This window comes from Danio rerio, chromosome 8 (genome assembly GCF_049306965.1).
Source record: "Danio rerio strain Tuebingen ecotype United States chromosome 8, GRCz12tu, whole genome shotgun sequence".
NCBI lineage: Eukaryota > Metazoa > Chordata > Actinopteri > Cypriniformes > Danionidae > Danio > Danio rerio.
Genome location: NC_133183.1, coordinates 13,070,762 through 13,084,017, shown reverse-complemented (window position 1 = coordinate 13,084,017; position 13,256 = coordinate 13,070,762). Strand labels below are relative to the sequence as shown.

General features: G+C 33.0%; 1 protein-coding gene across 12 annotated transcripts in view; it reads right to left on the bottom strand.

The window, feature by feature from the left end:
* tjp2b (tight junction protein 2b (zona occludens 2)) overlaps window positions 1-13,256 on the bottom strand; it is a 201,423-nt gene that overhangs the window by 35,661 nt on the left and 152,506 nt on the right. For all 12 annotated transcript variants that reach the window (XR_012383668.1, XR_012383670.1, XR_012383669.1 and 9 more), the window contains 3 exons: window positions 4,517-4,628; window positions 3,338-3,474; window positions 2,284-2,347 (listed from right to left, as the gene is read on the bottom strand). Coding sequence is in view for 8 of the 12 variants with exons in the window: in XM_073909317.1 (XP_073765418.1) it covers window positions 2,284-2,347; window positions 3,338-3,474; window positions 4,517-4,628 (313 nt within the window). In the remaining 4 variants the exon portion in view is untranslated. The remainder of the gene's footprint in view (window positions 1-2,283; window positions 2,348-3,337; window positions 3,475-4,516; window positions 4,629-13,256) is intronic.

Sequence of the window (13,256 nt, the reverse complement as noted above, 5' to 3'; positions counted from 1 at the left end):
TTTGTGAGGTAGTGACAATGTGTCGGTAGTGACTCTTTGCTGGTTTGTATGTAGAATTTGAGACTACTTTTACACTACAATGATTTAGCCAAAAACAGAAATGTTTTTTTCTTGCGATCCACATTTACACACCAGAAAAAGGTCTAAAAATGCTGAATTACATATGCTAGGCCAGTATAAAGTAAATAGTACTCATGAGGTAGTGACGATGTGTCGGTAGTGACTCTACACTCGTTTGTATGTAGAATTTGAAGCTACTTTTACATGACAATTATGTAACCAAAAACGAAAGCGCTTTCCCCCTGCTATCCATGTTTCCACATTAGAAAACACCACCAAAAAGGCTGTATTACGTATGCTAGGCCATTATTTGGAGCTGTCTTCTTGTTAGTAAACAGTAACTGAGAAGAATTGATGATGTGTTGGTAGTGACCCCGCAATGGTTTCTATGTTAAAATTGAAGCTACTTTTACACAACAATTATGTAGCCAAAAACGGAATCCATGTTTACACACTAGATATAACACCAAAATGCAGTATTACATACAGTATGCTAGTATTACATACAATATGCAGAATTTGTGAGGTAGTGACAATGTGTCGGTAGTGACTCTTTGCTGGTTTGTATGTAGAATTTGAGACTACTTTTACACTACAATGATTTAGCCAAAAACAGAAATGTTTTTTTCTTGCGATCCACATTTACACACCAGAAAAAGGTCTAAAAATGCTGAATTACGTATGCTAGGCCAGTATAAAGTAAATAGTACTCATGAGGTAGTGACAATGTGTCGGTAGTGACTCTACACTCGTTTGTATGTAGAATTTGAAGCTACTTTTACACGACAATTATGTGACCAAAAATTAAAGCACTTTCCCCCTGCTATCCATGTTTACACATTAGAAAACACCGCCAAAAAGGCTGCATTACGTATGCTAGGCCAGTATTTGGAGCTGTCTTCTTGTTAGTAAACAGTAACCGAGAAGAAGTGATGATGTGTTGGTAGTGACCCCGCGGTGATTTCTATGTTAAAATTGAAGCTACTTTTCCATGATAATTGTGTAACCAAAAACTAAAGCGCTTTACCCCTGTGATTCATGTTCACACATTAGGAAAAACTGCCAAGATGCTGTATTACATATACTATGTAGAATTTGAAGCTACTTTTAGATTACAGTTATGTAACCAAAAACGAAAACGTTTTACCCTTGCGATCCATGTTTACACATAAGCAAAAATAGCCCAAAGCATTGTATTACTTTTACTAGGCCAGTATTTGGAGATTTCGTCTTGTTAGTAAACATTACCTATGAGGAAGTGACGATGGGTTGGTAGTGACGATGGGTTGGTAGTGACTCTGCGCTGGTTTGTATGTAGAATTTGAGGCTACTTTTACACTACAATTATGTAGCCAAAAACGGAAAAGGTTTTCCCTTGTGATCCACATTTACAGATCAGAAAAATTTCCAAAAATGCTGAATTACGTCTGCTAGGCCAGTATAAAGTAAATAGTACTAATGAGGAAGTGATGATGTGTCTGTAGAGACTATGTTGGTTTGTATGCAGAACTTGAAGCTACTTATACACAACAGTTATGTAGACAAATACGAAAAAGTTTTTCCCTTGCGATCCATGTTTACACATAAGCAAAAATAGCCCAAAGCATTGTATTACATATACTAGGCCAGTATTTGTTAGTAAACATACCCATGAGGAAGTGGCGATGTGTCGTTAATGACTCTGCGCTGGTTTGTATGTAGAATTTGAGGCTACTTTTAAGCGTTAATTTTCGTCATATACAAACAAAGTAAATGTCATATCTGTGTCTGTTCTAATCGCAGATTTTAGAATTGTACCCTAGTAAAATGATGAGTAAGTTCCATTTTCCTTAAGTTTTTATAATTACAGATGTGTGAATTTTATTTACACATGAAATATTTAAGTGTTTTATTCAATTGTAAAGACAGCCATTGAAATACTCATTGGAAAAAACCCTGCAAACTAAACCTCTATGACTTTTATGAAATGTATAATAATAATGATAAAATAATTAAAATGATATTGTAATCAATGTTAACAAAGTTAGCATATAAGTTTCTTCGCATAATAAAGGGAAGATTTTGTGTGTGCTGACTGCCGACTGAACTCCAGCCCTGTCTCCAGATGTCAGCTCAGCCAACAGTGAGTCCTGAGGTTTAGTTAGTGAATAAGATCTTAGTTCAGTGGATAAGATCATGTGTGAAGAGGACTGAAGCTGCAGGTTATTCACAGCATCCACTCACCCGTAAATGGCCTCATCCTCTGGGCTCGGTCTGAGGAGGATCTTGGGTGTCATCTTTATTGCTGCTGCACATTAAATAAAAAAAAAAAATGATTTAGCATCAGATTCATTATGAAACTAACAACTGAGCCTTGTTTTAGTCCTACTGTAAAAAACTGATCTTCACTATAAATACTGATCATAAGGTTTGTAGTCATTAACATTTGTTTGTGTCACTTTTATTCAGAAATGCTACATTACATTGATCAAAAAGGAAACAAACACACTTGCATGATGAAACATTATTTGTAATAAATCATGTTCTTTTGACCTTTTTGTTAAATCAATAAATCATAGAATATGTATTAAATTTTTTTTTTACAGTTTTCAACCAACATTGATGATAATAATACATCAGATCAGATAAATCACAATAATTTATTTTCATTTAATTGTGCAGCCCTACAGTGTTAACTTAAAAAAAATACTTTTAAAATATAACACAATATCTTTCAATATTTTATTGCAATGTTTCTGATCAAATAAATGCACGTTGGTGAGCATAAAAGACATCAAACGGCAAACTTTTGAACAATAGTGAATACTTGTTATAATCATGGCAAAAAAGTGTATTTTTTATAAATAAAATTAATTTTAAAAACATAAAATATAAGCAAATATATAAATACTCTTATTTTTGTGACATTGGGATCATTTCTCTCTGATGAAAGATTTAGCTTCACATTAAGGGATCCGACATGAACTTTTGATAGTAAATAACACACTGAGGTAAATCTCAGAAGTCAATGTCAATTTTTTTTTGTTTTCAGTATATGGTTTGACTGTTTGGTCATCTTAAAGTTTAATAGTTTTTTTATAGCTATCTTAAAATAGGCTGAAGGAGACTTCACTACTTAGTTCGTAACTCTCTGGTTTCATTTAGTCAGCCCTGCCGTGTTTATATAGCATTCCCAATTCTCTGCCAAAGGATATCAAACCATAACGCGTCTAATAACTACACAGTCATTACAGTTTTTACAATCAGCTATGAAGAAATTACAAAATGACGTTCATACGTGGTGGTGGTGGCGGTGGTGGTGGCTCTTCATCCTGTGGTTCTACTCTCTCCTCCTGAGCTGGATGTGGCTCCTCTACAGTTTTGTATGGAGAAGAAGTGACAGGGGATTTTGTCAGTCTGCTTTGAGGATCCTCCCTGAAAATACAACAGATAAATGTCAGTTATGACGCGACAGCTTCTGAATAACAAAATTCAAGTTCTCACAATATTTAAAACATACTAACAGTTAAGATTTTCCCAGGACAGCCTTATATTTTGCCTCTATTTTAAGTATGCAGACTTAATGTGCAAAAATAAAATTAATTTTTCCTTAAAAAGTGCTAATAGTAGCCAACCAGTCAAAGAGATTCTGTTTTTTGTTTTAGTTTTTTTTTCTAATCCAGCACTTTTCAAGCACTCTCCAGGTGTGTACTTCAAACGTGTTGCAAATTACATATTCGCATTCATACTTCATCACGTTATATCAGATGCCAGTGTTATAGCATGTTATTACATGGCTGTCTAGGATACTCAATTCTGATTATTCAGTCGCAACATTCCAAGGTACAGTATGTTATTCCCAGATAACAACTACTGAATAACACAGGCTCATTTGGGAACTCAGGCCACTGTTTTTGACTGTTTGGTGCCTTCTTGTGAATGAAAAACATGTTGGTTAGTACATATTCTTCATTCAACTGGTTTCATTGCTGTCAGATTTACTTTTTTGACTGTTTGACGCCATCTTGTGACTGATTAAAGCACAGATTATGGTATGCTCCATCAGCTTCTTTCAGCTGTTTTTGTTTGTCAGCATTGCGTTAAATTAAAGAACTAATAAATTACTACAACTCAGAACTATGTATTGTGTTTAATTTTTACGTTTTGTGTTAAGTAGCCCTGTAATAAGCAGGATAAAGTACATCCAGAAAGATCGTACAGCGAATGTGCTACTTTACCGTGAATGACAATAAACACTTTAATTCTTGAATGCATTTTTTTTTACCATTTATTATTGAATACAAGTCTAAAACTACAATGGTCATAACATTTTTACTACATTAGTCAAAATTATTATTTCTCTTTTAATTCTTTCCCTGCCAGCATTCCATAAAAAAGAAGTTGCCAGCTACTGCCAGCATTGTTGATCATTTTCTCCTAAATTTGACAGTCCTCAGAATATTTTCATGGTGCTCACCTGGTGTTCTCTCGTGCCACATCATTTGATGAGTGTGAGGAGAGGTCAGATTGGCGTGACCTTTGGTCATCTTGAGGTGAGTAGGAATGGTATGACTCCATCTCGGAAATATCTGAAAGAAACAAAACACTACGATGAGAAATGGAGGCCTTTCCTTTCTCCTTCTTCTTCTGGACAGAAAAAGGACAGGCCCAGAGGAGACAGAATTACATGGACCCACAACCACAAAGAACAGACCACCGTGTTACTGTCGACTTGGTGTTAATTTTGCCCAAGATCTGCCCCGTTATAACAATCCTTTCTGTTTATATACACTGTGTGATTTTAACCACAGGATTGTCATGCCTTTTTGACCAAAGACACGACCCAAATGGTGGTGATTTACAATGCCTGTGTGACTCAAATGCCCAGAATTTCATAAAGCTGTCATGAAGAGACTAATAGCGGTGTTATACAGAGGCAGAAGGTGTGTCGGACAGGTGTGATTAATCTTTAGGAACACCCTGAGAAAGACAGGAAAAAAGAGGACAGGCAGGAAGTGACATCTACTGCAAAAACAGAGTCTTGGAAAGCAGAGATTAGATAGTGCTCACAGCACGTGTTAAAGCTACATTGACAGTTAAAGGAACAGTTTGCTAACAATAAATACGAATTGAAAATCCAGTCACCATTTACTCACCCTCATGTCATTCCAAACCTGCATGACTTTCTTTCTTTAATGAAACATCCAATTTAAAACTTTTAAAAAAATAAAGTTATTAAATCATTCAATTTTTTTGTTGCAGACAAATCACTAAATCAGTCAAACATTTAAGAGCTTGATCAGTTTAATTTGTGACTGAACCACAAAGTCGTATTTGTAAATTAACCGAATCAGTTCAGCTCAAAAGAATCACTTAATCTTGAATCAGATTGATTTGGTTCAAGCTGAGTAAAATAATTGTTTAAATCTACACTTTGATTTATCTTTCATGAATCACTGTAAACAAATCTCTGTCATTAAAGCCTCATTTGGAAATGAATCATGCAGTCTGATTTGGAAATTAGCTTATTAGTTCATTTTGATAAACATCAGCACAAAATACAGACTTAATGTTGAATCAGATCAATTAGGTTCAAGTTGAGTCAATAATTTGGTTAAATCTCCACTTTGATTCATCTTTCAAGAATCACTGTAAACAAATCTGTCAATAAAGCCTGATTTGCAAATAAATCATGAGGTCTGATTTAAAAAATTAGCTTATTAGATCATTTTGATAAACATCAGCTCAAAAGACAGACTAAATGTTAATTCAGATTGATTTGGTTCAAGTTGAGTCAATAATTTGTTTAAATCTCCACTTTGATTCATCTTTCATGAATCACTGTAATCAAATCTCTATCAATAAAGCCTGATTTGCAAATGAGTCATTAGGTTTGATTTGAAAATTAGCTTAATTGGTTAATTTTTATAAACATAAGCTCAAAAGACAGACTTAATGTTGAATCAGATTGATTTGGTTCAAGTTGAGTCAATAATTTGGTTAAATCTCCACTTTGATTCATCTTTCAAGAATCACTGTAAACAAATCTCTGACAAAAAGCCTGATTTGCAAATGAATCATGCAGTCTGATTTGGAAATTAGCTTAATTCATTCATTTTGATAAACATCAGCTCAAAAGACAGACTTAATCTTGAATCAGGGATACTTCAACCCAGTTGAGTCATTGATTCCTTTAATCATGATTTCATCAAAGTCTTTTCTATGACTCATCTTTTAAAAATCATCGCAAATGAATCACCAGAGTTGGTGAAAAAACAGAAATTACATCAGCCTAGTTTGTACGTTTATTTTGGAAACCAGCTCAATCTGCTCATTTTGAAATAATCAGCTAAAAAGAATGACTGATTCACTGATTCAGCTGAATCAACTGCACTGATTCTCAGGTTAAAAACATTAACTTAATATTCATTTATGCTGCAGAAAAGAAAGCAGGTCTTGGGTTTTTGTAATGACACGAGGATGAACCGTTCCTTTAATTCCTCCACCTAGAGTTCTACTTTGTCCTAGATAGTTGAGAATTATTGTTTACAAGTGAAACCCACATAAAAGCAGAGCAAGAAAATGCAGAATGGCTCTGGAAGAGAGAGCAGGAGAGAAGCAGTGACGGCCGGCCGGGGAGATAGAGAAGAGTTACTGTGTGGTCTGCTGGTGCATTAACAGAGCTCTTCTGGAGGGCGATACACCATGCCTGATCTCCAATCTAAAACACACTCCTTCAAAACACTGTTGCCCACCTGCTCACGGCTCAGGGTGGGTTAAAGTGCACTGCTAACAGAGTAAACAGAGGAAAATACTCCCACAGCTTCATCTGCAGATCAAAATACTATACAGTAAAATACACAAATAATTGCTAATGTCTTTGACCCATATGTAAAGAAATGTTTGATGGTATATTGGGGTCTGAATGAGACCATAATGAGAATCTGATATTGTAACATTTGATTTAACTAACCTCGTCCAAACTTGGTTTGTCTGTATCCAAAGTTCAACAGTGACAAACGTCTATTATGTCTTCCTATTATGTCCCTTTTTACAAGATGTACTGTAAAATAATTATCTGTTGTCCCTGGAGTGTATGTATGCAAAGTTTCAGAACAAAATGTCCCACAAATAATAGTTTATAACTCTTTGAAACTGCCCCTTATAGGCTTTGATCCAAATTGTGCCATTTTCACTTTCATTTTCGCTTTAAATTCAAATGAGATTGAGCTCTTTTCAAAAGAGGGAGGAGCTAAAAGGCCTGTGTGTCAGCATAGTGGCAGATAGATTCAAAACAGGACTAATGTTATCTCAGTGAAAAACTGAAAATGTCAAAAGAAGTGTCTCAGAAGAAGGACGGTTGCTTCTCACTCAGGGCTGTTTATGCTAATGAGGGAGAGATTGTCCCTAATAAGAGGGGCTTTCCCTCGCTGATAACATGTACAAAGGGAGAATGTCAATCAAAGTGTTTCTACAGGCTGTTATTATCAAATGTGAATATTTAAAAATAAAATAAATTTATTTTATCCATTAGAAGCTGCTTATTTTCACAGACTGATGCCACAAAGCTGTTTAAACCACAAATAAAATAGATTTTTGCATAATAGGGCCCCTTTAAATTGGGGTTAATTATGAAAATAATGTTTAAGAATTCTAAAAAATCCATCCAAACTAATCATAGGATATAAAATTAACATGTAAAAATGATTTGTGTGTAATATAGAGTCATAAAATGTCTCCAGCGTGGGGAAAATAAAAGAAAAATTTTCAGCAAAACAAATGTGATAGAAACAACTCTATTTTAGAGTCCAGCATCTACATATGATAAATATATTACAATAAAGCAGTTATTTAAACAAGGTTTCCGCAGGTTTCAGCAAGCTAAATTTAAGACTTTCCTAAAACCATTATGAATGAAATTTTAGACTCATACAGGGCAAAACACTAAGGTTTTTCAAATGGCCCAAATGGAAATATTTTTATTTGCCTTATCACACTTTTTTTTTAAATAATTTCATAAACTTAATAAATATTTAATAATAAATGATAAAAAATAATAATTTAATAATTAGAAAAAACACATTTTAGTTAAATATGAGCAAAATATTTAAATATTGTGTCAAAACAAGCAAGCTCTAGTTGCTAATCATACGCTTTTTTTCAACATAAACTTTCTTTAAAAAAATTACATTTATTAATTTTTACCATTTTTACCATGAGAATCTTTACCATTTATATTCGCAGATTCCAAGCAACTGTTTAAACCATAAACAGAAGTGATTTTTGCATAAGAGGCCCTTTTAAATTAGGGTTAATTATGAAAATAATTTTTTTTTTTTTTTTTTTAATCCATCCAAACAAATCATATGACAAAATTTAACCTGTTTTTTTTTATTAAGAGGTATTTATGTGACACTGGTACTAACTAAACCAAATTTTGGGGGCCTGCAAACTTTTAAAATTAGAATAAATTTGGCAATGTGTTGCCTATATATGTTGCATTGAAATTAAAAAGTTGAAATATTATGTTTTGAATCAAAAAGCAGCTGTTACATACCCTAAAATATGTTTATTGTTACTCATTTTTAGGATTTTTTTCATCTGGTTTACATACAATTCATCTTGATACAATTAATTTAAATTCAGCTGCAGATTTTGACTACTTTTTATGGGTACTCAAAAATCTGCTATATGATAAAAGCATCTGTGTTAAATATACTTTGGATTTTATCTCAAAACTGGCAGGTGCATCAAAACAACAACAACAACAACGACAGCACTGTTTTGCCTACAGTGTCTCAAAATAAAATTGAAAATCATAAACAGTATCCCTCTACTCTCAGTAAGTTGAAGCTGAATCTTTTTTTGTGCTTGTGATGGGTTATGGGTCAGATTATTTGTGGATTATTAAGCTGTGTGTAGGAGTGCTGGTGTTTTCCAGACTGTGGGGGAGAGAGGCGTGTTTCCATCTGTTGGGAGGGGATGAAATTACAGCCCGTCTCTGATGAGAGGAGGACAAACCACAGAGCAAAGACAGCTGTGTGTGTGTGTGTGTTCATCAATACAAGCCAAAACAGCACTGCCAGGAGCTCCGCTTCACACACACACTTTACCCTTTTACTTCTGGAAGACCCCTAATACCTCTCTCTCTCTTTCTCTCTTACATGTGCATATATATATATATATATATATATATATATATATATATATATATATATATATATATATATATATATATATATATATATATATATATATATATATATATATATATATATATAATTATTATTATTATTATTAAGAAATAATGTATACATCTTTTTTATTCTTAGAAAATAAATTACTTATTTTTAAAATTTAATTTAATAATAATTTAAATAATAATAATTATGATAGCAATTTTATGTAATAATCTACAATTATTTTAATTATAATAAACTATTTCATTTTCTTATCTCTTTCTTTCTCTCATATATATTTATTTAATAAATAATGTAAACATCTTTTAGTTTAGAATTTTATCTTTCATTTTACAATTTAAAACATAAAATACTACTTTTCAAAACTGAATTAATTAATACTTTGAATAATAATGATTATTATTGCATTTTATACATATTTATTTTATATATATTATATTATATTTTTCATTTCGTCCAGTTTTTCTTAGTTCTTTCTTTCATGCTTATTAATTAATAATATATATATATATATATTTTTTTTTTTTTTTTTAAAGAAATCATTTTTATTTTTTACTCTTAGAAAATAAAATTCTTCTTTTTTTAAAACTGAATTAAATATTTTGAATATTTATTATTGTAATTTTATACAATATTATTCAATTATTTTAATTATGATATTATATTACATCTTCTTTCTTATTTCTTTTTGTCTTTCTTCAATATTCATTCATTTGTTTGTTCATAAATTGTATAATGTATTTATTTTAATAAGTAATTTATAATTTTTTAAAGAGAGAATGTATTTATCCTATTTTTTTCTTATTTTTCAAAACTGAATTAAATAATCATTTGAATAATGATCATTATTATTATATAATATTATTCAATAATTTAAATTCTAATATTAAATATATATAATAATTTTTCCATTTTCTAAAGTTCAACTCAAACTCTGCCAGACACCATCAAGTGCCACCCAACTGTACTCCAGGTGTCTTTTAAATAGAAATATGTTGCACTATAGATATGAAATGCATTCTTTCATTCATTCATTTTCCTTAAGCTTGTCCCTTTATTTATCAGGGGTCGCCTCAACGGAATGAACCGCCAACTTATCCAGCATATGTTTTACACTGTGGATGCCCTTCCAGCTGCAATCCAGTACTGGGAAACATCCATAGACTCATTTATACACTACGGCCAATTTAGTTTATTCAAATAATCTATAGCGCATGTCTTTGGACTGTGGGGGAAACCGGAGCAACCGGCGGAGACCCGCACCGGCAAGGGGAGAACATGCAAACTCCACACAGAAACGCCAACTGACCCAGCCGGGGCTTGAATTAGCGGCCTTCTTGCTGTGAGGCGACAATGCTAACCACTGAGCCACCATGTGTCACCATATTAAATGCACTCTTTTATTATTATTATCGTTATTTAAACAGTATTAACTGCATTCATCTGAACCGACATTTAATTTCCCACAAATCTATCTGAGCATAAACACAGTACTGATTTCACAACAGCAAGCCTCGAGTTTTACAATTCGCCATATTCAAGCATGTTAAACGACAGTACAGTCACTGCTTCTTGAATACAATGAACAATGAAAATGAGGAAATGGCTGAACGCCGGCTATCACATCATCTAGTCGACATGAAAAGTAGCACACAATGGTGCGTAAGAGCCAATAAACAGTATGTGCTGCATTTTTATGGCAGAGAGTAAATCATGTCTCAATTCAACTTCTCTACGCTGCAAACACACACACACACACACACTCACACAGAGACACACAGAACCACAGACACACACAGAAACACACACAGAAACACACACTCACATAATGCCTACAGTGACTGTATTTTCCACCAGCGCCGAATGCAAATGTGAAATAGAAATGCATTTAGCTGAACCGTCTTGATCAACTCAACATGCAGATGCTTACTCTACTGAAATTTACTTCCACCCACATTTCAAAATCCTTGAAGATGGAAGATATGAGCCATATGATATCCTGCCGTCCCACCCTGATAACAGCTGAAGAGAATGAAATAGCATCTGAAAGATTAGCCATGTTTCACTATCAGGCCTGCGCAGCGTCATAAAATGTCTCCAGCGTGTGGAAAATGAAGGAAAATTATTTCACGAAACAAATCTCCAGCATCAACATATGATAAATGTATTACAATAAAGCAGACATTTAAAGAACAGATTATATTGTATTTTTAAAGTGCCCTAATATTGTTGAAGCCCTCTACAAGAGGTTTAATTACATTTAAAATCATAAAACTCTGAAAATTACCATTCGTTTGAATCAATTTAGGGCTTAAAATCCACATTTGCTGGACATTTTTAAATATTTTTGTTTTTATTTCCAACTGAAACTGAATGCTGAGTAGGGGGCAGGGCTTCCTTTTTGCCCATCATTCCCTCATAGAAAACTAACAGTAAGAGAGGCGTGGCTAGAAATATTTTGGATGAAGCTATCAAACTGACGTCACCAGAGAAGGACCGCCACTTCAAATGCAAATGGTCAGATTTCAATTGAAGGTTACCAAAACAAATAGTTTTTTTTTCAGTGGATTAACATGTACGGATTCATTGTTCAGCTAAATTATATCAACACATTATAACAAAACAAAACGTTTGATTTTACGTCAACTTTAAAGTCTGTAAGCCCCTCCCTTATATAAGCCAACTCTGTTCTGATTGGCTAGCTGGCCGAGTCTGTTTTGATTGGTCTGTGTCTATTCTGTGTCCGAAATGGGTGTGCCAGTACCAGTGTTTCAGAGAAGCGGGCAGGTGGGAATTATGCAAGCAAAACATTGGCAGCAGGCAAAATATTTGAACATTATGACTTGTAAAGGTGATTCAACACTTTCTACTGAGAGACTATTGATGTCACCTACTTATGCTACATCTTAAAAGCATGTACTTTTTTTGTGAAGGAAATATACAAACTTTTGTGTGTGGCAGAAAACTCACAGAACTTTTTTTTATTAGTGGTTATAGTTCTAACTGAATTCGCATCTTACACTCAATGTATTGTGGGAAATATTATAGGTTAGAGTACACAGATTTTCACATCAAATTGCCACTGGAAATAGGAGACAATCCGTGTAAAGGTCTTTGCACAGTGAGTCTTAAATATTTGTATGTTTTTTTTTTGTTTGTATTTATTATCATACAGATATTTCTGATGCATATTACTGAATCCAAATCAGTGAAGGAAAAAAAAACTTTAGCAAAAAACAATACAAAAATTGTTCAATAAAAGAAAAAACAGCTAAGAAATATTGTGTCTATTGAAATATATTGATTCTGAAAAAATATATAAATGTGATTGACAACGTGAGGTTTAATTAATTTATTTTTTATTAAAAAATTAAAAAATGTAAAAATTTCGAACTTAATGTGCAATGAACTTAACTTTGGAATACTCATTTCAGCATACTATAATTTGGGGAAACACTTGCAAATTAAGCTAATAGCTAAAACGCAGCAAATATCTTTATTTATTTTGCATTTTTGTTATGAACAGCTTTGGAGACTGTTTAAATGAAAGGACAGCTACACAAAATAGTTTTTGAAAACCCAAACAACCTGCTCTTTGATCATTTGTGTCAGTAGTGCACCTCGAATAAACAATGTTCAGACAAAAGATGGAAAACACATACTTGTTTGGTCGCTACTACCTGTGATTTGCCATCATGTCTACTATCCACGTTCTAAAAAATGCTGGGTTGTGGCAAATATGGCCAAACTTTTAAAACGTTTAAATTAAATTAAACCGAAAAAATTTATCCAACATTGGGTTTGTTCCTATTTACAAAACCCAAACAATTTTTCAGAGTGCATTAAGGATTTTTAGTTCAAAAATATTAAGGGATTCTTATCTAAACTTCTATGCTTATTCTGTTATAAGCATTTCTGTTCCCCATCTAGCAATCTGAGGAAGTCTGAACAAACTTACTATACTTTTATCTTACAATATATACTGATATCTTTCAGTCAAAACAACAAAAGGAACTC